Source organism: Macrobrachium nipponense, chromosome 4 (genome assembly GCF_015104395.2).
Source record: "Macrobrachium nipponense isolate FS-2020 chromosome 4, ASM1510439v2, whole genome shotgun sequence".
NCBI lineage: Eukaryota > Metazoa > Arthropoda > Malacostraca > Decapoda > Palaemonidae > Macrobrachium > Macrobrachium nipponense.
Genome location: NC_061100.1, coordinates 22,215,482 through 22,240,736, shown reverse-complemented (window position 1 = coordinate 22,240,736; position 25,255 = coordinate 22,215,482). Strand labels below are relative to the sequence as shown.

The following is a 25,255-nucleotide window of genomic DNA, read 5'->3' as shown; positions in this document are numbered from 1 at the left end:
TCATTAGTGGCTTCTCTGCGCTGCTAGTCGTTGAACATTTGGACACAGTAGATCACTCAGACTTAAAAACTTTTATAACAAAGTCATCGATTAAATATATAAAAATATGGCTCTATTAGTGAAACTATATACTTCAGTTTTCATTTCACAGACAATTTTTTTACCAGCAACACAAATTTCTCTATAGCTTATTATTCACCGCCTCCTCCATCTTAAGGTTTCATCCTGTGTGCTCTGCTAAAAAAATCTACAGGATTCTTGCAACCTTAAAGACCAAGGCTTCATCCTGTGTGCTTTGCTAAAAAGATCTACAGGTTTCTTGCAACCTTAAAGACCAAAACCATATTTTGCCCATTATGTAACCTAGCACCTTTATCAAAGGAATAAAGCTCTAACATTCAACATAATGCCAATATTTTTTATCGATTTTTTATCTACCATTCAATTTCAAGCGATCTTCTTTCTTTGGAATCAGTTGTGAATTGCTTCATCAACTTCTAAATCTTGGACATGAAAGGATTCTCTTACTGTCTTCATTAACACATTTGATATTCTTCCCAACCAATGGAATAATAAATGATTCACATAGCAAGTACTCCAAGTACTACTTCATTTTCAAAAAAGTCACTAGCCACAAATGAGCTGCTAATGCCCTGAAACTGAACTATCTCATTGTAATTTCAGATCCCCTGCCGGTACCTCAATAATTGTTACTTTGATCCTGAACAGTTTATTTATCTGCTGACAAGCAAGATTAAAGTTGCATCAAAAATAAAGTAAGCGTGGCCTGCATTTGTAGAAAAGTACTTGCATAACTGGCTCTTACATAATGCTGTTCTATGAAGGAAGTCCCTTTCATATAAATATTCATCGCATTTTTTTTCTGTACAGGTAACTGAATACTGTCTCTTACTTGGTGGTAAATTTTCAATAAGACACGCACCAAGACAACCAGCTTCTTAAAAAGCTCCATGCAGAATTCTTGTACTATTTTTTTTTTTGCATGCAAAAGTAAGAACTAAGAAATTTGTGCTAAGTAACAATAACAGCTGCAAGAAAAATGTGTTGGAACTACATCAAAGGTCTGTGGATACTAAGGTATACATGTACAGTGTTTCATTTATGTAAAAGTAGAATATTTAAAAAGTCATCTTCTCAACTTACACAGTGCAGTTTTTGATAATGCGACCCCTCTCCATCTTCTGACCAATGCCATGAATAACAAATACAATGTGATTGATATCTGGTGGCTTATCACTTGCAGTGGCATCTATACTATATCCCCTGTGTAGTTTATATCCAGCTGAAAATCAAGCAATGTGCTTAAGCAACACAAACACAAATAAATCATGGAAACAATTAGTATTACAAATAATAATAAAGCACCGTCAAGCAATACAGTACATTTTTGTAACAAGAATAGACAAATTTAAAATAATAGTAATTTTTTGTCATGAGTACAATTCACCCATTATGTCTATACCAAATCTAAATGTGACGCATGGCACTGTACCACAAGTTTTATGCCAGCCCCGCTGGTTTTTCTCTAAAAATGGGTGGGGGTAGCCAAGGATGCCAAAATTTCTGCCTATTTTAATCCTCAAGCTAGTAGGTAACTCGAGTTAATCCCATGAACTTGGCTTGACCATTATTTATCTAACTATCACAATCTATAATGCTTTTTAATTGTCAACTTACTAGAAAGTCTGAAACAAGTTAAATTATCTAAAAAAGAAGCAATTTCAAAAACAATTTAGGAAAGGAAAACCATGTACAGTACTGGCAGTCGGACAATAAACACCTTGGTCTACACAATGTATAATTATAAATACCTTTAGTATACCATACAAACATTTCCAACTTCATCAACTTTATGGATCTTAAAAGATGAAAAACCCCTTTGAATATGCCCAGACCATGCTCCAGTGCCCTATAAGGTGTCCTGCTCATTCTTCTATTGAAAAGTGTGAGGAAGGGAGGAGGGCACCTAATAATTAGTTTTACTAAACTTTTTCCATTGTGGTGTATATCTTAAGGATCCAAAGTTGGAAGAATGACAGCATTCCCCTAGCTTGAAATGTCTTCTGCAGACTCTTATTCAGCAAACTGATCAGTGATCTACCAACCACCGGCTGCCTTCAGGAAAAAAAATTTAAGTATTCCATAAGCCCAATAATCATTTGCTTGCTTCCTGATCACTAACTGCACCTAAGCATCTGCAACTGTGAACTTCTCCAGGTTCACTAAGCATCCTAAAGTTTATTATATGCAAACTTCGAGAGGGCATTAGCTTCCAGTAAGAGAGGAGCAGTGGGAAGAGCAGGAATCCCTGTAACACATGGTCCACTGAAAGAGCATATCTAAGCACAGCAGCAGCAGATGGGGTGCTTAGTGATAACAGTCTCAGAAAAAAAGAACTCGGAACATCTTCCACTCTTGGGGAACAAGCCAGCAAGCTTTCTGGCATTGTAGTTTTAGGTAGAAATAATGCCAGCAGGCCTCCAGCAAAAAGTTCAGAGCATCAGGAAAAGCAAGCTCTGCTGGTGAAGATTTTGGCAAACATGGAACAGAAGAAGTTAAGAGATGTTAAGGAAACAAACAGCACAAGTGAGAGCTGTCAAGGGAATCAACAGCAGCTGAAGCAGGGGTTGCATTGTTGAAGAAGCTGGAGGCACAACATAAATTGTTCAATAAGGTATAATCCCTTAGAAGTTGATGTAAGATAAAGCGCAGATGACACAGAACAAGAAAAAGGTCATACAGCATGAGGGGAACTAAAAAATTATCTGCTCTAGGTTACAATTACCAACAATCATCCTATTCACAATAGCAAAGGGCTATATAAAACAAGGATTTGTAGGTGCTTTGGAAAGCACCACTAAATTAAAGAACACATTTTATCCATAGGAAAACAGAAAAAAAAAATATAGCCATGACTAAAACTCAAGACCTAAGTAAAACTGGTTTAAACTAGTATCCTCATGACAAAGAAACTATCTTTTCATAATAACTATCTGATAAGCTGGGTAAAAAAAATCTGTGTTTTATGGTCTGATTTCCTCATGAATGACTCTTCAACTTTATTATTGCTTTATATGAACATACAATAAAACCAACACAGTTCATACCATAGTAAAACATTTATAATATCATACATACTCTTCTGGAAACCCAGTTTCTTTCCAACTGAACGCATCAATCGTGACGAGGTCCCATCAGACGACATGTACACCTCTGAGGCACTAAACCAGTCAACTTGCCCTTCAGCAATTGTCATGGAATGAACAACTGAAAAAGAAAACATGAAAATAATTAAAGAAAATACTTTTTAAAAGTTCATCAAATTCTCCTTTATCAACATTTTCCTAACACTACCATTCTGTCATTCTTCACCGTCTCTCGGCATTTGCACACTAACAAATACAGCAGTTCTACACATGTATTGTCACAGATCATCAAATATCAGATTTGCAGTCACAATGGCTTTCAAAGAACAAAATATGAACATTGTCTTTAAAAGAAATAACAGAAGTGACAATAATGACACTATTATTAATAAATAAATAAATAAATCAATTAATTGGTATAGTATAACCATTACATGGCAAAATGCAGGCAATAACACTTATTATTATTCATTTTGCTGACTGATAATGAGCAACAACGAAAGATGCCACAGGTCTTCTTATAATCTTCATTTTAATATTGGAAACCTGCTTGTGTAAAACTGATTTTCAAGGTGTTAAGAGCTAATAATCTTTTGAAATCCTTTTAATAAGTGGAGGATTCTTCAAAACCAAACCAACCAGTTAAATAGGGTAGACTGACTTTTTACTGATTCCAATAAGTAAGGATTATCTATATTTTCAACCTGCATATGTTCAGGCACAGGCATATAAGAAAGACTAATGTTATCTTCACTAATGTAGTTAACAAATATGAAGTTGAGAAAGATGAACACATGACATCCACCTCTTTGAAGGGAGTTCCCTTGTAGGAATTCGTCTGATGTAATGTACTCTCCTACAGTCAGCTGGCTACTTTCCAACATGAAGACTTTTGTGAATTTCTTGGCACCTCACATAACTCTCCCTGGATGATCTTCAAGATTTCTTCAAATATTTCTTCAAATAACTAGGCAACAAAAAAGGTGACAACTTGAGAAGCCTGATTTCACCAGGATTCTTTCAAGTTGTCACCTTTTTTTACTGTCCTAATATTTCTTAACTCTTTCATACCCGCTTAGTTTGGAGCACTGTGTCCCCAGATATCCGAGGTGTCTGGGAGCGCTCGACAGTGCGAAAAAATTATTTTGAAAATTCAGCAAAAATATAAATTTTATGCCAACAACGTTCATTTTGCTGTCCTTTTTTTCTAAATGTTAGTATTTTATGGTGGAATAGTCAGAATAAGAGTCCCAGCCCTCTAAATACGAAAAAATGTGAGTTATTTAACAAAAAAAACAAAAAAATCTTTACTTTTTTTATATTTTCGTTCCTAACCCAAAAACTATGAAAGTCAGGCGAATTAATTATTTTTAATGAGAAAGTCAATAAAATTCCCTAAATATCGACATATAAATCAATGGAAAACGAATAAGTCCAGCCTGTGAAAACATTGATAGAAAAGAGGATAAGAAACAGCGCTCCGCCCGGCGCATAGTGAGAATTATCGCTATAATTTTTTTTTTTTTTTAAGAGCCCTATCTCGGTTATTTTTCATTGAAATTCCTTTGTAAATATACGAAAATGTAGAGGAAACGTTGAAGAATAAATGGAAGGTCAAGAAAAATGGCTTTGGATACGGCAACAGTTTCATTTTGACGTTATAAATTGATTGAAACGAAAAAAAAATTTAATGTTGTCAACATTTATTGCTAGAATAACAATTTTTTGAAGAGCCCTATCTCTGTTATTTTTCATAGAAATTACTTTGTAAATATACAAAAATGTAGAGGAAAAGTTGAAGAATAAAGGGAGAAATAAGAAAAATGGCTTTGGGGTCACTGAGAGGGAAGTGTAGGTGCAATCAGCTGATTTCATTGTGAGAATTTTACTACGCCAGGGATTTGAGCTTGCGCAGTACAGAAACTACTTTGCTGGCGTATTGATACCCGAGATACACGGTCCAAGGTATGATCTAGCCTATGGAAATCGCTACTTGTCCGAAAATAAAAAAAAAATGCCCCTACAACACGTGCGAAAAATTTCGGTAAATTTTACGTACCGCTACGTCAGTTGGATAGATAGAGGATAGAGTATTTTTACGTACTATTACGTCAGTTGGACATGAAAGGGTTAACTTCATAACTTTAGGTGTTGATGCCTGAGCAAAATAACCATCAAAGTTAAGTTCCCGCAAGAACAGAAGATGATTTTTGCCCCTCGCTTCATAATAGGGTAACACACACTCCTCTCTACCAATCAGTTTGCTCCAGTTAAGGTGCTACGACCCAAACTGTCATATCAGCTACTCTACTAGAAATCTGCAAAGTTCTACCATATAATCTTCATTGCCATTAAATTCTACTATCCATCACCTTACTCCTTTCATATCACAGTTAGCCTGGCTATCACTACATACCTAGTTCTTGCTATCCTCCTGTAATATCCTAAAGTAAGAGACACTGAGGAAAGGACATAGGTAATTTGGGTCGCATAGACGCTCGACTTTCTATTGTATAGCATCATTTTTTTTAAGAAACCGAACTTAAGGAATAACATACCTAACTATACATTTTCTTCAAAGACAATAAATATTTTTACAGTACAAGAATAACATTGATGTTTCTTGTCATGAGAAATGTTCTGTAAAAAAATTATCAATCTTGATTTTCCCAAAAGGATGTATATTTTTTATAACTCCCTTAATTCGTTGCTGGTTAGCCAATTTGGAACACACTATACTGTACGTACTGCCAAAACATTAAAAAATAAATAAATTATAAAAGTCATAAACAGGAAAATTTTTTAAAAAGCAATAGTATAAATCTTTCAGCTAAAGCACTGTAAAAAGGAATTTTTCATAAACCTAATTTTTTCATTATAAATCCATTACTTTTACAGACTACTGAGGTGTTTACGTATATTCCAGACAGATCCTTTAAAAAAAAAACTCCATACAGCTGAGAAAAACTCATGTGCAACTAGTCTGGAAGAGCAAAAGGGCTTAATCTTGTATTAAAAATGGGCACTCTTTGTAGAGATAAAAAAACTGCCTTTGAACAAAAATTATCATTTGTTTCACAATAAGCCCATATTTTCTGCATAATCTGAATTGCAACTAAGGTGGGGAGGTTTCTGAGCTGCTGATGGCAGACTGGACGATCATTTTCAAGTGGACTAAACTACAATTAGGGAAAAGTTCTAACCCAAGAATGCACTGAAAAAGCTGATAACAAACAGTGATTTAACAGACATACTGGAACCCTGTCAGTAGAACCGAAGGTAGTGATTATTGTCGTCTCCACAGGAAAGCATTCAGAAAATGATCCTAGATGATACTAAAACTTTCTCCAAAATGGGCACAACATGGCCTGCAGTGACTATTGGACCAACAGAGATTTCTGGTTAACTGGCTTCTCTAGGAAACAGGGACTTCACCAATATCAAACTGCTTCAAAATTTCATCTGCGAGGCTCCTTCCGAAAGTCCTCATAGGTAACCTGTTCTAACCAAAATTTAATAGTATGCCGAGGAACAGGTTTTTTTATCCTATCTGCTGGCAGGAAACACGGTGATACACCACCTCTCTAGTTCATGGTTCTTTACAGATACTCTCTGACAGACCTGACCAGTTACAATTGAATGTTGTTCTAGTTGTACCCATATTGATCAAGAGACGGAATAGAATTATCATCATTATTCAGATGATGAACACTATTCATACAGAACAAGCCCGCAGGAGCCATTGACTTGAAATTCAAGCTTCCAAAGAATATGGTGCTCATCAGAAAATAAGAGAAAATAAGGGAAATACAGTCAAGAGATCTCAGCTATTAAAAGAAAATTTAAACCAATAAATTAATACATAGATAAAAATGTATCAAAAAGCATGAAGAATAGTATTGGGAGTCATAATGCATTGCATTAGTGTAATTTTCATTTGAATGCTTTCCTCACCCTGTGTTGAATATGGTCTGCTGGTCATCGTAAGCTCACTTACTTGTATTAATAAACCATGGCTGGTCATGTCTTGAAGATGACCTTTCTAGGGACATACCTTATTAAAACAGCCATCAGAATTTAATTTAACTTCTTGGGATAAGGACCTAATACAGCATCTGCCTGACAAGTTTCAATAATGCAGTCCCAATTCGCTCTAGATTCCAGCCAGACCTTTTCCCCAATGGTGGCATTAGGAATACGTATAGTAATTGACACAGCCGGAACATCTGTGAATATGAGGTCTAATCTATTCCCTGGAACATTTGTGAATATGAGGTCTAATCTATTACCAGATATATGCATGGGTTCTTCAAATAGCTGGACAAAGCCAGAGGATAAACAGAACTCAAGAGCAGACCGGCCATCTTCATATGTGGAATTTGAATGAATTTAGCCACTTACTGTGTTTTGCATTACAGTCTCCACAAATTACAAATGAAGCTTTTGAATCCTGAGACTGAGCCAAACTAATCCTTTCCAAGAGACATTCATATATAGAATCAGCATTATCTGGATTACAGTAAACAGCAAATACACAAACATTGTAGAACTTACTGAATTTTAAAACAAAGAACTTCATAGCAACTACACTCCAAATTTTTCTGACGATAAATAGGTGTTTGGACTTGGCATATATACAGCCATACCTGGCCCATGTGGGATGTTGGAAGAAATAAAAAGGGCCATTAAACTCTGGGATTAAAAACTCAACCTTTGACTTGTTACTACTCATGCGAGTCTCACATTAGAACATCAAATAGTAGTTACAGGCACAACTCTGGAGATCAAGAAAAGAAAAGAATGATTCAGTGGGTTTAGAGATAGAGTTCGGATCTTTGTGACAAAATCTGTTGCAGCAGAAAAACCAATACACATCAACAAAATCCTTTGAGTAACCATTCTGGAGAGCATATAGATTTCACAGACTCAATTAGCTGTGATCAAATATAACAATTTGTCGAAAATTGTATTTTTCCTAACTATACAAACCTGAGGTCCTTTACAATAGGAATGTAACTTGCAGTAGCTGGAACAGGTCGTAAGCTTCAAACAAGGGAGTTCGGTAGTTAACTGCTTGTCCGACAGTCAGTGCACCGCACGACTGGGAGGTGAAGAATCACTTTGCTTTAGGCCCAGAAAAACAAAGTGAGGGGTGGCATGAGGTGGGACTATGTGTAAAGGACCTCAGGTTTGTATAGTTAGGAAAAATACAATTTTCGACAAATTGTTATTTGTTCCGATACGAATACAAACCATCGGTCCTTTACAATAGGAAGACTCACTTCTTGGTGGGTGGAATCTGAGTCTAAGAACAGACTGGTGTTCGTCCAACCTTGGTTCCCTCCCTGGTCGTAAGAGCAGAGGGAGGGATCCTAGCCTCTGCCCAATGATCGGGGTATGTACCGCAGGATCAATGGTCAGACCTCTGGACCCAAGTAATAAGAGGGAGGCAAGCGTACCTCTTAAAACTAGCAAGCAAGAACTTGTTCCTATTGCAAGAGGCAATATGAAGTCATGGGTTTGTCTCTTGTTGGCTTCCACTTCCCCCCCCCTTGTCGGGGGAAGTGGTGGATAATCGCTCCTATCCCTAATGAAAGGGGCTTGGTCGAGTAGCTTACCTGCATCGCTTCCTGTTCCAGCGTAGTGACGACCACGTCCCTCTGCCCACAGGTAGAGGAGGAGAGAAAGATGGGGAAGAGAAGCCAGTCACACTCTCATTCACTTATCCATTCATGCAGTCACACAAGGATGCGATTCTGTTCTGTCCGCTCGGGTGCTGGGTAAGCTACACAACATGTTGAGCAGCCACCAAGGGTCCCAAGGAATAAGTGTCCAAGGACCTGTGGGCTATATCCCGAAGGTAGAAGGAGGTGAAGGTGGTCTGGTTGGACCAGACCCCTGCCTTCAGGACCTGCGCCACGGAGAAGTTCTTGCGGAACGCAAGGGAAGGACCAATACCTCTGACTTCGTGGGCTCTCGGACGAAGGGTACGGATGTCGTTGCTACCATCAGCTTCGTACGCCCTCCTGATCACCTCACGCAGCCAGAAAGAAAGAGTATTCTTGGATACTTCTTTCTTGGTCACCCCAGTGCTAACGAAGAGGCATCGACACTCAGGCCTGAGGTGCCGAGTTCTCTTCAGATAGCGCCGTAGCGCCCTCACAGGACAGTGCAGCATCTCATCCACATCGTTGTCGGTGAAGTCCATTAGGGAGGGGATTGTGAAAGACTCGAACCGGTCGTCAAGGACCGAAGGATTCTGATTAGATTAGATTAGATTATAAAATTTTTGGCTCATAGCCAAGCGCCGGAGCCGGGGGGCCATTCAGCGCATATATATCTTAAGAATAAAAGTCAATGTCGCACAAAAAAACACACAGAACCAATTAAACATACAAATCATTTATTCATAAAAACCAAACAAGAAACCTAAAACAACTAAGAGAAAATTAAAATTCATAAAAAAGACCAATATTTTTTTAAAATGTCATAATTTGCTCTGCCTGAGCACCTTCACCTAAAATATCAGCAAGAGTCTTATTTGCCAGCAAACAAGCTCTACGTTTGTTTTCAAAATGTGGGCATTCCACCAAAATATGCACCACAGTCAAATCCACATGACAGGTGGAACAGCGATGAACCTGCCTATCCGCTCCACTCATCATTAGATACCCGTGAGTATATTTAGTGTGGCCAATACGTAATCTAGCTAAAACTATCTCAGACCTTCTATCCATCCGGCTATGAGGCCAAGGATGAATAGAAGGCCTAATCGACTTTAATTTGAGATTATTATCTAAAGTAGACCAGTGGGCCTGCCACTGGTCTCTACAATAAAATCGAATGGTACTTTTAAAATCGGAAACAGGGACGCCCATGTTAGAAATGTGCCTAAGCCTAGTTGCAGCCTTAGCAGCAGCGTCGGCTCGCTCATTCCCAACAATCCCAACATGGGATGGATCCCAACAAAACCTAACAGAAAATCCTCTTCTATTAATTAAAAGATAAAACCAATCTTGTACTTCTTGCACTAAAGGGTTGCAAGAGACTAGGCTTTTAAGAGAAGATAAAACACTTAAAGAGTCGGTAAAAATGGTAAAAACCTTGTTAGTACAAGAACTATAAAAAATATATTTAAGAGCAGTCAAAACTGCCAGCAGTTCAGCTATAAAAACAGAGGAATTAGATGGAAGCTTCTTTTTAATAATATTATCACTAGTCACTACAGAGCAACCAACACCATCAGAACCCCTCGAACCATCAGTATAGATATGATGAGAATCACCGTGTTCAAAAGCATGGTACAAAAAACTTGCCCTCAACTGATCACCAGAACTGATGCTCCTGCTGTCCCTAATTGGGCAGATTTCTAAGTGTGGCCTATTCCAAGGAGGAAATTTTGAGGGCGAAATTTCAGCTACTGCAGGGGGTAGTAATCCCACCTCCCTGGCAGAGCTTGCTAGTCGGACCTCAAGCGGCTTTGGCAGTCTCGGTCTATTTGGGGCTCTATCAGTTGGTTCTCTAACATACTTATAATTAGGGTTTAGCTTTGATGTAAGTACTCTTGATATGACTCTCAAGCCTAATTCCTCCCTACGGATAAATAGTGGGGGAAAACCTGACTCAACATATAGGCTTTCTACTGGAGAAGTTCTATAGGCTCCCGTACAAATACGTAAAGCCAAATTATGGACAACATCTAATTTCTGCAGTGTTGTCTTGCATGCACAACCATAAACTTGACAACCATAATCAATTTTGCTTAGGCATAAAATCTGGTACATCCTCAAAAGGGTGATTCGATCTGCCCCCCAATTAAAATTAGACACAACTTTAAGAATATTAAGACGAAGCTTCACGTTACATACAACATCATTAACATGTTGAGTAAAAGTTAATTTCTTATCAAATGTAACACCTAGATACTTAATGCTATCTTCATAAGGTAAAATCGAATCATTTAAAAACAGCGTAGGGATCTCTTCCACACTTCTTAATCGGCAAAATCGAATAGCTTTGGTTTTTTCTGGTGAAAATTTGAAACCTTTAGCACTGGCCCATAATGTTGAAGCATTAATAGCAGTCTGGATCTTTCGACAAGCTTCGACGGCTGTAGACTTGCTACAGATTATTGCATAATCATCAGCAAAGGCCAGACCATGCACCCCGACAGGAACTTGTTCTAGTAGGCCGTTGACAGCTACATTAAAGAGTGTTGGACTAAGGACGCTTCCCTGAGGTAATCCTTCTTCTTGAGGGTAAGCAGAAGAAATATAAGAGCCCACTCTTACTTTCAGGTAACGTTCTGATAAAAAATCTTTCAGACAATAGAACAAATTACCCACAACACCCCACTCTACAAGTTGCAAAAGGATACCCCCTCGCCAGGTAGTGTCGTAGGCTTTTTCTAGGTCAAAGAACACTGCAACATTCTGGTTTTGCACAGCAAAAGCATTCTGTATCTCCCGAGTAAGGAACATCAAAGGGTCAGAAGTACTTCTATTTTTCCTAAAGCCAAACTGCCGATTAGATAAAAGATTCTTTGAATCCAAATACCACACAAGTCGAGCATTGACCATCCTCTCATAAATCTTGCTAACACAACTAGTTAGAGCAATTGGCCTATAATTCTTAGGAAGGAAGGAATCTTTAAAAGGTTTTAAAACAGGTACAATAATCGATATCTTCCAAGACTCTGGTGAAGTTCCTGAAAGCCAAAACTGTTTAAAATGTCTAAAAGAAATTCTTTTGTATTTCTAGGCAGATTAAAAATCATTGAGTACAGTATATCATCTTCCCCAGGAGATGTTGGGGAAGACAACGAGACTGCATGATCTAATTCTTTCATGGTGAAAGGAAGATTATATGTCTCTAAATTTAAACTAACAGCAGGAACAACCGTGGTACCGACCCTAATATTCCTGAATGCAGGAGAGTTATGTAGGGCACTAGATATACTGGAGAAATGCTTACCAAAGGTTTCTGCAACTTCTCCAGAATCAGATATGAGGAAGCCATCAATTTTCAATATAGGCAAGGGAGGTGGAGAAAATTTCCCTTGCAGCTTTCGGATTCTGTTCCAGACAAACGACATAGGGGAATCATATTTTAATTCACTTATATATCTGATAAACGATTCCCTCTTTGCCTGCTTAAATGTTTTCTTTTGCTTAGCAAGAGCTCTTTTATAGATAATTTTATTGACCAAGCAAGGAAATTTACGATATCTCTTGTAGCAAGTTCTAGTTATCTTTCGGCTCAAGGCGCATGAATCGCTCCACCAAGGTACTAGAGGACGCCGAGGCTTACCAGAAGTTCGAGGAATAGACAGCATGGCACCACACAGCAATATACTGATTAAATACTCATAAGCAGATGTTGGGCTCTGAAAATCTTTTATCTCTTGATCAACTTCAGTAGATTTTTTGAATAATCCCCAGTCAGCCTCCCCTACCTTCCATTTTGGTAAACATGGAGATGGAATATTTTTCATAAACTTTAAGTGAATGGACCAATGATCACTGCCATGATCATTCTGGTCTACTACCCACTGATAATCTAACCTCAAAGACGAAGAGCAGATAGTGAGGTCAATGGCTGAATCAGTATTATGAAAAACATCATGTCTTGTAGGGGAACCATCATTCCTTAAAGTGATGTCATTTAAGTCAAGCAGCTGTTCTATTATTAAACCCCACCGGTCGCAGTTTGGCTCTCTCCAGAGGGTGTGCTTGGCATTAAAATCCCCCATCAGAATGAAGGGTTTAGGAAGCTGGTCTATTAACGTCTGTAGATCGGTTAATTCTAGCTGACGGGGATTACCCTGCGCATCCTGTAATCTATTTTCCAATGATGGATCAAGGTATAGAGAACAAATTGTGATCCATTTATAATTGAAAATTTGAACTGCACAAGCCTGCAACACAGTGTTCAATTGAACAACTCTGAGCACGTACACCTATCAGGGGTGGAGACCTATGAAATGAATAATTAAAACCCACGTTGGGAGTGCGCTCTCCCAACTTTGTCTCTTGTAGACACATCGCAGATAGATTATGTTCCTTAAACAGAACCCGAACTTGCTCTCTATTTGGTATAAAGCCACGGATGTTCCATTGCATGAGAGCCATTATTTAGAAGATGGGATCTTAAAATTTTCTACCAATTTAGGAATCTGAGTCCTGGTGAGAGAGATCTTATCAGTTTTACCAGAACTACTTGATCTAGATCTGGGTGATATAGATCTTTTAGATGATGGGCCTTCACTTGCCCTTCCAGTTTTGCTTTTATTTTTCCTATGATGGCCGAGTGACCGAGAATGAGGCGAAGAGGGAGAAAGGGCCCTCTTCTGACGAATAAAGAGGGCCTCTATCTCCTCACCGTCATCTCCACGGTGCACTGTAATGACAGGATCAGGTGAGGGCTCAATGTCAGGCAATGTCCCTGTCAGAGAGAAGTCGTCAACAAATTGAGATATGGCTTGAACCCTTGAACCAACAGGGTCCCCTGGCTTGACCAGTCTCTCTACAACATGAGGAGCCCCGCCAGAGGGGCCATGAGAAGCCCCACTAGGGGGGCCGTGGGGAGCCCCACCAGGGGGGGCGTGGGAAACCCCACCAAGGGGGGCATGGGGAGCCCCAACAGGGGGGGCAGGGGGAGCCCCACCAGAGAGGGCATGGGAAACCCCATTAGGGGACCCCCGGGGAGCACCACCTGAAGGGGCACCAGAAGCAGCAATATCCGGCTGTTGTGCCTTCAAGGCATCTGAATAAGTTTTCCTTCCCAACAGCTTCTTGGCCTGTCCCACACTGATGTGTTCAGCAATAGATTTAAGTAATGCCTCCTGTTCTTTTTTAAATTCACTGCATTTCTTATCTCGGGCTCGATGTTCACCCTTACAGTTCACACAAGTTACCGGTTCAGAACATTCCTCGTGCTCAGGCTTGCCACACGATTCACAAAGTTTATTTCTGGTGCAAACATTTGAGGAGTGTCCAAAGCCAAAACATTTAAAGCACTGGAGCACTCTCGGTCTATAAGGACGAACTTTCATAATTTCATTGTCAAGAACAATTTCAGATGGCAAAAAAGGACTTACAAATGTTAAAATAATCATAGACGAGCAGGGCACCTTGAAGACCTTCCAAACCACGTCTGGACACATCTCCAAAATTTCCTCTTCATCCATTTCATGTAAATCTTCATTGAAGATGACACCCTTTGCATAACTAAAATTATAGTGAGTTTTACCTCTTTTATCATACCTTCGGGATCAAGCTTTAAATTTGGGAGCATTACTGATTGAACATTGGTCTTGGCATGAACTAAAAAACTATTACGCCCAAAGCGAGTTACTTCTGGGCTCCCAACATTGCCGATCTTCTGGCTTACCAACCTTTTCACCTTGAAGAGGTTGCCTCTCTCACCATGTGTTGTAATAATCAACCACTTAGCTGGGTCTGGTGATCTGGAGGTTTTACTTATTTTACTCGAATCTTTGGTTTCAGTTGGTGGTCTATATATCTCAAGATACCTAGGGACCTCTTCTGCCTCTACAAGTTCAACACTCATAGAGTCTGACCTAAACTCTCTGTAGGCTCTGTGAGCTTCCGATTCGTTGTTGAAAAATATCCAAAATTCAAAACAACCATAATTTTTGCCAAGTCTATTCCGTAATTCTTTTACGTTCCCAAATTTACAAAATTCATTAAATAAGGTTTCATAATTCCAGTCTAAAGGGACTGGTTTTACATACAAAATGTTTGTAACAAGGAGCTCATTTGAAAAAGGCTCCAAAGTCACAATAGAAGAATTACCAGAATTTTCCTTGTCCTTATCCTTGCCCAAGTCGTCAACAGAAGGTTTTAGTGTCTCCATAAGACGTACAATTGATGATTTGTCCAGGTAGCCCCCCACCCACCATGGAGCCACACTTAGAGGACAGTGTTATCCCATACAGGGCTGCCCTAGGGGTACCACCCAGATATACCCCCCACCCTCAGTGCTTAAGGCGTCATGATGTCCGTCGAGATCAGACCCAGCACTAAGAGAAGGGTTTGACATCTAAACTTTCCCCTCGCTCGACCACGTTAGGTACTCGAGTTCTACGGGTGAGGGGGCATGCCAACCATCCTCACCCTCCATCAAATCCAATGAACAAGTCCAAATCATGTCCAAAACCAATCCAAGTCATCAACATAAAATCCGAGCCTTATAGGAGGAGGAAGCAGAAGGAAGAAAAGTTTTAGTAAAAGGAAAAGGGCCGACTCATTAGTTCCGAAGGATTCCGAGTCTTCACTACGAAGTTCGGGACGAAATAGAGCGTCACAGATCCCCATCCCCTGGAGTGCTTGACGTTGAAGGAAAGACCATGCAGTTCCCCTACTCTCTTCGCCGATGCCAGGGCCAGCAAGAAGAGGGTCTTGAGGGTCAGATCCCTGTCTGACGACTCTCGGAGTGGCTCGAAGGGACTTCGAGTCAGACTCCTAAGGACGAGTCACGTCCCACCCTGGGGCCTGAGTTCCCTGGGCAAGACCTCTCAAAGCTCCTCATAAGCAGGGAGATCTCGAACGAATTTGAGATATCCAACCCCCTAAGTTTCAGGACTAGGGCCAGAGAGGCTCTGTACCCTTTGACTGTGGGGACGGAGAGGAGCTTGTCTCGGTGAAGAAATACGAGGAAATCCGCTACCTGCTGAAGAGTGGCTCTGAGAGGAGATAGACCCTGTCTATGACACCAACCAGAGAAGACGGCCCACTTTCCCTGGTACACAGCTGCAGAGGACTGTCTGACGTACTCAGCCATCTCTGTTGCTGCTCGGCGAGAAAAGCCTCTCACTCGCAAGAGATGGTGGATAACAGCCAGCCGTGAAGATATAGAGACTGGACTGACTGGTGGTACCGTTCCACGTGTAGCTGGACAAGAAGGTTGTGCCAAGGGGGAATCTCTCTCGATGCTTCTGCAAGCAGAGCCAGCAGGTCCGGGTATCAAATGGCCTGGGGCCATTTGGGAGCCACCAGGATCATCCGGAGATTCGAGGTGACCAGCACTCGGCTGATCACCTTGTGAATCAGGCAGAACGGGGTAAAGGCGTAGGCGAAGAGGTTGTCCCATGGGTGTTGAAGAGTGTCCTCTGCAGTTGCCCATGGGTCCGGCACGGCTGAGAAGAAAACCTGAAGTTTTCTGTTGTGCCAGGTGGCGAACAGATCCACTACTGGATGCCCCCACAGGTTGAAGAGCCTTTCCGCCACGTCTGGGTGTAGAGACCATTCGGTCCCTATCACCTGATCCCGATGGCTGAGCTTGTCTGATACTACATTCCTCTTGCCTGGAATGTAGCGGGCTGACAGCTCTACCAACATGGCCCACTCATGCACCTGCTACATCAACTGGTGCAACAGGAGGGACAATAGGCCCCCCTGTTTGATGACGTATGCCACTACTGTGGTGTTGTCGCACATCAACACCACCGAGTGTCACATCAAGCGGTCCTGGATCTCTTGGAGAGCGAGGAACGCTGTCTTGAGCTCCAGGACGTTGATGTGAAGATGCTTGTCGTGACGATCCCACACTCCTGCAGCCAGCAACTCCTCCAGGTGTGCGCCCCATCCCTCGGTTGACGCGTCCGAAAACAGCAACATCATAAGAGGCACTCCTCTTAAGAGGTTCCTGTCGTCCAGCCACCAGGCTAGGTCCTGCCTCACCTCTTCCGTGAGGGACACGGGGAAGTAAGGTGGGTCTGTTGCCTGTGACCAACTCTCCTTTAGTCTCCACTGAAGAGACCGCAGGTGAAGACGCCCGTGAGGGACTAACTTCTCGAGTGACGACAGGTGGCCGATCACGACTTGCCACTGCTGAGCTGACTGTTCTTGCCGAGACAGGAACTGGTAGGCTGCTTCCCTGAATCTGCTGATCCGTGAGTCTGCGGGAAGACTCGCCCTGCTACCGTGTCGATCAGCATACCCAGGTACTTCATCCTCTGCTTGGGCTTGAGATCGGACTTCTCGAAGTTCACCACGATCCCCAGATTGCGGCAGAACTCGAGAAGTCGATCCCTGTCCTGTAGCAACTGTGAGCGGGAGCTAGCCAGGACCAACCAGTCGTCGAGATACCTCAGAAGACGTATCCCGGACGAGTGGGCCCAAGCAGACACCAGAGTGAACACTTGCGTGAACACCTGTGGGGCAGTTGAGAGACCGAAGCAAAGTGCCCTGAATTGGTACACCGTCCCGTCGAGGATGAAGCGGAGGTACTTCCTGGATGATTGATGGACGGGTATCTGGAAATACGTGTCCTTCAAGTCCAGCGAAAGCATGAAGTTGTTCTCCCTGATGGAGTCGAGCACGGAACGTACCGTCTCCATCATGAACCGAGACTGGCGAACGAATTGGTTCAGGGGAGAGAGATCTATCACCGGGCGCCAGCCCCCTGAAGACTTCTCCACCAGGAAAAGACGGCTGTAGAAGCCCGGTGAACGATCCCTGACGATCTCCACAGCTCCCTTGCTCAGCATGGCTTGGACTTCCTGCCGAAGGGCTACGTCCTTTGATGTTCCAGGTACGTAGGTCTGAAGGTGAGGGGTGGCCGAGACTCGAAGGGTAGTAGATACCCCTCCCGAAGGACGTCTAATATCCAGGTTCTCCGCTCCGTAGCGCTGCCATGTTGCCCAATGGCTTGCCAGGCAACCCCCCCACTTCCGGCAGCAGGTGAGGGGGAACGCTGTCCCTAGTGTTTCCCGCCTCTCTTCGACTTCTTCCCCACTCCCCCTCAAGGGAGGGCTGGGAGGAGGGCTGAGGACGACCGCCCCTGGAAGAAGTCGAAGGCAGAGTCTTTCCTTTGGGCTTCGACGATGCAATCGTCTTGGCCACAGAGGAAGCGCTAACCAAGCTCTTGGGCTTGGCCGCAGTCGTTCGAGGCTGCCCAGACACCTTCGAGACTGCCTGGTGTACTAGACGGTCACTGTCATCAGTGCGCCGTCGTTCCACTGCAGCGTCCACCATCTCTCCTAGGAAGAGAGAGGAGGAACTCCACACCAGTCCGTTGCAAAGACCCAGTGCCGCCTCACGCCCAGCTGCCCTGGTCACTCGGGTGAAGACTGCGTCTCTACGCCAAAGTACTAGGTTGGCCCACAGGTTTGCCGTCTGGTGGGCTAGGTAGGAGATGGCTCTACCTCCAGACTGACACAGCCTCCCAAAAGCCGGGTCACCCTCGGGAGTAATATTTCCCGAGGTGGCTGCGACCTTAGACACTGTGAGGGACCACACGTCTAACCAGGAGGCTGCCTGGAATGCCGCCATGGCGGTGGATTCCAGTGCAAGTGCCTCTTGCTGCGAGAACCACAAGTTCTCCGACAGGAGCTGCTGCAGAGACACCCCTGGAGTTAGCCTAGCTAGCTCCGGGTTAACCTGTTTGGGCGGCATAGGATCCTCTGAAGGCACGTAGAATCTTCTCTGTCACAGTAGAGGCGGGGGAAGTATCTTGGAATACCTGCCGGACTTCAGCGAACCCTCCTGTCCAGAGACGAGTGAGTCCACCTGGCCCAGCACCAAGTCAGCCAGAGCTGATCGCGGCAGACCCACCATCGTCTTGGGTTCCTTCTTAGGACCCCAGAACAACTCGAGCCGGGACATGGGCTCAGAAGGTGGGAGTGGCGATCCTTCCCCGAGGTCGTTGTGCTGACGAATCAGTGCAATAACCTCTGCAAACGACCTCTGGATCTCAGGAGTGACTGCGTCTTGTGGAGTAGGACCGTCCAGTCCCTCCAACAAGAACGCCTCTCAAGACCCTCCTCCTTCAGAAGGAGGAACAGCAACAGACCCCTCCTGGTCTCCTCCTGCCACTTGCGCATACGACCTGGTCGGTCCTAAGACCGTGCCTGGTTCGTAGGGCATCGTGGTGGGACCACGAGGAGCGCGCTCCTAATGATCACTCCGGATCGCCTCGCTCTTTCCGGCGCAACCCGAGGAAGTTGAAGGGATCGGAGAGGAAGACCTGACGTTCCCCCCTCACTCACCGGTAGAACCGGTGTGCTTGGGGGGCTGCACGCGATCGCCAACCCGCGGTGGCGATCGAGCTGCAGGCCTGGTTGCGCGGCTTTCCTGGGGAGAGCGGCTGGACTGAGAACAGCAGCTCCGGTCCCGTGCGTCAAGAGGAGCTGCTGCTGGTCCCCCTTCCCGCCCGGTCCCGATGGGAGCGGCGGTCAGGGGACCTGCAGAGATCACTGTCGCGGTGGGAGCGGTGCCTGTCCTCACGGCGCGTCAAACCGCTGGAACCAGCCGAGGCTGGTTCCTGTGATTGAGGGGACCTCTTCCTAGCCTCAGCCCATTGCGTCAACCCTGGTTACCTGCGGATCGCTACGAAAGCGATCACTGGCCTGGCGGGAGTCACCTGAGCGACTCTCCCCAGTCTTCCTATCCGTGCCTCGGTCCTGGCGCCGAGCGAACTCGGAAGCCTGAGCCTTGGCTGTACGGTCACCTGTGGGTGACCGTACACTCAGTACCTCTCGCGAACGAGAGGCCAAGCCGGAACCTGGTGTAGCGGCAGAACCCCTAGCACCAGGTGAGGAAGTACCGGTGTTAGCCGGTACCCCTCTGGTCCCCGTCTTCTTCTTCCTTGCAGAAGGAGAGACGGGCCCCGCCCCCTCCTCTACGCTCGACGGTTCAGGCGAAGAGAAGGAACGAGAAAACCCCCCGAAGGGGAAGGAGTCATACGCGGAAGCTGAGATGGCTGCAGGAAGGAAGACGACATGTCTGTGACCAAGGGCGTCGCCGGAGAACCCTCTGAAGACTCCCTGGAAGGTTTACATCGCTTCCTCCTACCCTCATAGAGCACCCACTGCTCCTCCGACCAAGAATTACACAAATCACAGGGCTCGGCCCGAGAGCATTCGCGCCCTCGGCACCGAGCACACAATTCATGAGGATCCACTTCTGGAAAAAGCGGAAGGCCCCATACTTACAGCCCTCCACGCCAGGGCAAACTCTGCGGCTGATGGGGGGGCGTGAGGACGTCTCCAGCTCACGGGAATCCATTATAAATGTCAATAATAAAATACTAAGCACACGTACTTACACTATTTTACCATACACACAAAGCAAACCAAGATTGAGAAGATACAAAGCGTACGACGATAGCGGGCAGAGAGGCGAACAACACGTCTGTCTCCGTCGGCGGCCGAAAGTAAAGTAGTTCTTCACTTCCCAGTCACGCGGTGCGCTGACTGTCGGACAAGCAGTTAACTACAGAACTCCCTTGTTCGAAGCTTATGACCTGTTCCAGCTGCCGCAAGTTACATTCCTATTGTAAAGGACTGATGGTTTGTATTCGTATTGGAACAAACGTACAATTAAAAAAGTTGTAAGTATAAGCTATGCCTTAACATTTTATTTTCACAGGCATAAAGGGTGCTTCCTATTCAAAGTGCTGACACATGCTTTATCAGGGAACTAGCTTCCTTTCCTCTTGTGAGCAGTGATGTATATGCCAAATTCAAAATTTTGACAGTACGGTACTACTTTTCTTCTTTGAACGTATGTCTGGAATTTGCATAAATACATAAATAGAAATAGGATAAGTAAAGTACCATTTTCTTGGAAAATATGTCTGAATTTGTATAAGTAATGAGTTTGTGATGAAACAAACAAATATTTCAGCAACAAACCTTGTTTAGTAGCATCATCAATTCGTTGATTTGCAAGATGTTGGCCACGAAAATTGAGCAAATGCTCGTATTCGATTCTGTCTGCCAGTGTTTCTTCGACTGGGCCCCAGGCACCTTCATAAAACCACGTTCCCCTAGATATAACAAAAACTTCACCTGAAAGGCAAAAATTAATTAGTGTGTTTCTTAGGCTGCAGATCAACATGAGAGAGTTATTAACAGTGTCTTATTTACTGTATAACCTTAATATAAAGAACAGTATTCCAAATCCTCCCTTTTCTTCCTATTCACAACTTTCAACCTGAAGCCACTGTAACTGATTTCCTTTAAGTCATGCATGTATGTACTGTATGTGACAACTATCACTGGAAGCAGACATTCAATATGACAACAAAAACAGGTAAATATTCATTTCATCCTGAACTGACAAGTCTAACAAAATTTTGAAGCCTAAATTTTTCTTTCTAATTTTTGTGTCTGTGTCTCTTTACATACACCATTTTTCACCAGCCTCTAGGATAGTTACTAAGAATATTCAACATTTTCTGTAGTTACTTGATAGGGAAAGGAAGACGGTTCCTTTTGAAAAGTGGTATTTTATTCTGAAAGACTGGAGGATTAAAAAAGTAGCGAAGTAATTCATAATTTACCTTACGCATCAAACTGCACAGTCATAATTAATTCATAATTTACCTTACGCATCAAACTGCACAGTCATAATTAATTCATAATTTACCTTACGCATCAAACTGCACAGTCATAAACAATACATGTATGTATTCCATTTATCATATTGTACCATAAAACCTATGTGAGAACAAGTAGATAAATCACAATATTTGCCAGTTAGATAGCTCATATGAAAATAAAAGGATAAATTCATATTAATACTAGTTAAATCGCCAAGATCCTAATGTGAAAAAACTCTTCAGAGTTAAGTTATGAATTAAATTTGATTGAATATAGAATTTAGGCCAAAGGCCAAGCACTGAGACCTATGATGTAATTCAGCACTAGAACAGAAATGGACAATAAAAGGTTTGGAAGGTGAAACAGGAGCAAAACCTAACAATTGCACTATGAATCAATTGTTAGGAGAGGGAGGAAAGTAAGATGGAAGAAAGACTATGAAAGGAGGTAGCCCATACAGTAAAATGAACGAAAGGGGGTGGCAGCTAGGGGCCAAAGGCACACTGCAGAACCCTAGTAATACCTACAGTGCATTGCATGAGGTGCACTGGTGACACTATGACTCTTCGGGGGTAAGTTATGAAGTAGAATACTGTATAGAAAATACCTGAAAACAATGGGAACACACACTGTGTAACAGTACATTTGAAAGTAATTCTTAATACCGGAGATAATCATGGGGAAGCAAGGATTAAGTAACCATAGGATCACATAACAAATCTCTGCTTAAAAATGATGAATAGATAAATCTTGGAACTGCAAATAAGGGGGAATACTGTTTATTTTGTAACTTTCAAGAGAAGTATAAAGGTAAAATTGTAGTTCAGTTTTCATCCACAGCAAAGAAAATGCAAAGTCAAACTATAATTTCTGTACAAATATGGATAAAGTACTGTATACAAGGAACATGGGAAAAATTGGTTATAACAGAAACTAGATATGGACATGAGAAACTAGATTCAGAAACTGGCAAGAACATATGGCTTCATACAAATGACAGATTCAGGTAAAAATGAATGCATTCAAAGAGATATTAGAGGGACCAACATAACTTACAGAGAGGTGTTTGTTTTGTAACTGCCTGCCACCAACAAGGCAAATATTCTACAATATGCACTGCCCCCACGGATTGTTTATGTTTAAGAGACCTGTAGTTTATTCCTCGACCAGACACCAACCTTCAGCCTGCTTTGACATCAAAATTATGATATGTCCATCAGACAAAAAGCACAGAAATTACAAAATCCCAACCACAGCCTACTTTTTCTGCCTGGTAAATCATTGTTACTTCACTACAATGCTTCCTTTGCTGGCTCATAGCTTTTTGGTATATTTTCCTGTTTTGGATGACCTTAATAGATTTATCTACAGGTTCTGACTAGGAGTAAACTATCCAACAATGAGTTTAAATTGTGGGTATACATACCTTAAATGAATATAACAATCAGTTGGTAACAAAAAATCAATATAAAAAATGGTCAAAACAAGAAAATACCCGATAAAAACCATAATTTAGCCATTCTGAAGCAGAATGAATTGAGAGAACAGGTCTATGAACTAGGTATATAACTATTGATGGAAATCACATGGAAACATTCTATCTAACCTAACCTACTGTGTCTTGTCCTAACTGGTCAAGTAATTAACTCTTCCATGACACAGCAGTAAAAAAAATACAGATGTAACAAATTCACAATAACAAAAATTTTATAATACAAGAGTAACACCATTTAGTGGACAAAACAAAATGAATCGTATGACTATACTACTAGTTGAACAAACACCAGACTGTTAGGCACCCACCATACGGAATAAGCATACCTTGCCAATAAATGCTTTCACATTTTCGATGCTTCACATCTACTTCATAAAGGCCACCACGGACAACAATCCTTTCCACAACTCCTGACTTCTCTGACTCCTTTGGTGAGGAATGTTCACTTCCACTAATAAATGATTCTTTTTTTGATCCCTCTGGCGATGTACCCGTATCTTGAAGGAGGTCCCGATACTTCCATTCTATACGTAGAGAGTCGTAGCCTATGAACGGAGTCCATTTCTTATCTGCTTCTACCTTATAAAACCAACGAACCATTTCAGGGCCCAGATCCTCAACAGTTACATCACCGTATGGGGTTGGTGCCCGTCCTAGTGGAGTTCCTTGGTAATTCGGGTCTAAACTGTCCAATGAATTGCTGTAACTGCCATTATATTGATAATCACCATAGTAATAATCCTGATATGCATTGGGATCAGTACTATCGATATAATCAACACTAAAGTGAAAATTTTGATCTTGAGAAAAAGGCTGGAGTTGATTGTAGCCCGTATTTCCAAACTGTTGATGCTGCATAGAGGAATACCCCATATTGTACTGCATTTGATCAAGGTATTGCACACTGTTTTGCATTTGTGGTTCTGGCAATAGCTGACCATTCATGAGAGATGATCCATACTGACTGGAGGAGCTTCCATAGCCCACTTGCTGGGTCTGTTGGTCAGCTTTAAGCATTGTCTGGTACCCCATATTTTGACCTTCTGTCGAATTCCAACTTGAACCTAACTGTGCCCCACTTAGCCTGGACTGAATAGGAGACTGCTGTGATAACAAAGGAGAAACTCCTCTGTCCTGCACTTGCAATGATGACCCAGAGACGGATGACATCAACTGTGCCCCATCTAGCTGGCTCAACAGAGATGATCTTGACCCTAAACTATTTTGATTTTCTGTAACTCCACTAAAAAGCCCCTCACTCAATCTGGGAGACCCTGACAAATTCAACTGGGCCCCTGTTAAGGAGGGTGCATTCAACTGAGACGCCCCAAACGATGACCCTAACTGAGCTCCCCCTAATGCTGATCGTATTGGAGACGACGACTGCGAGGGCACGGGTGTGATATGTGGTGTTTGGAGTGTGGCAGTGCCCAAATTGCTCGGGGAAAGTTGACGCTGGACTGAGCAGGATAACTGGGGACTGCCGAGCAGCGATTGGTTCTTGGCATTCACGAACTGCGAATTCAACTGATCTTGGGGTGTCTGTTGCAGCATCTGATGCATGGGGGCAGAAGAAGGGTCTTGCACCTGAGTGGACGAGGAGTATAGGCCCGGAGAAGAAGCATTGTAAAACGACTTGCCATACGACGAGGAGTCCAAAGCAGCCTGGCCCTGACCATACACAGTATGGGGCAAACTACCCTCATTACTAGTGGCTAACTGCTGACGAGGAAGCGCCGATTGGTTCAGGCTCAACTGGGACAGCTGTTGGTGTAATGTGTTCGGGTACTGTGGGTGGCGTTGTGCCCCGCTGGAGTAATCCATAGTGCTGTACCATCACTCACTCACAACCGCAACTGAATCGCACCCACACACTCTGGCCCCGTTGACGCACTCTCGCCTCCTCGTCCTCGCGAGTGATCAATGCCGTCGTCAGCTGACTACTGATGTGTCAAATGCCGCAGTCATGTAGTTGCTCATTTTGTTAATATGTGCAACTTTGTCTGTTAAATTCTTTTAGTTGCCTCGGGAGTAACAGGTTGGCATTTATTCTTGAAAGTAGAAATAATATGCGCTTTCAGCTCGCGAATGTTTGATATTCGTACCAGAAGAACATTTTTCAACGTTAGCTGTACGAATATGTCCTAAGAAAGCTGATGTGTTTTGCATTTTGTTAATATGATAAATTGATTACTTTTATTTGCATAAACAGCATAGTTTTCGCTAATAACATTTATTGGAGAT

General features: G+C 42.7%; 1 protein-coding gene across 4 annotated transcripts in view; it reads right to left on the bottom strand.

Annotated features, from left to right (window-relative positions):
* The window catches only part of LOC135210770 (phospholipase DDHD1-like), a 108,720-nt gene extending 83,776 nt beyond the window's left edge, over nt 1-24,944 (bottom strand). For all 4 annotated transcript variants that reach the window (XR_010313574.1, XM_064243622.1, XM_064243620.1 and 1 more), the window contains exons 1-4: nt 23,338-24,944; nt 20,827-20,982; nt 3,160-3,288; nt 1,165-1,303 (exon numbers count right to left, since the gene is read on the bottom strand). Coding sequence is in view for 3 of the 4 variants with exons in the window: in XM_064243622.1 (XP_064099692.1) it covers nt 1,165-1,303; nt 3,160-3,288; nt 20,827-20,982; nt 23,338-24,835 (1,922 nt within the window). In the remaining variant the exon portion in view is untranslated. The remainder of the gene's footprint in view (nt 1-1,164; nt 1,304-3,159; nt 3,289-20,826; nt 20,983-23,337) is intronic.
* Nucleotides 24,945-25,255: the final 311 nt, after the last annotated feature.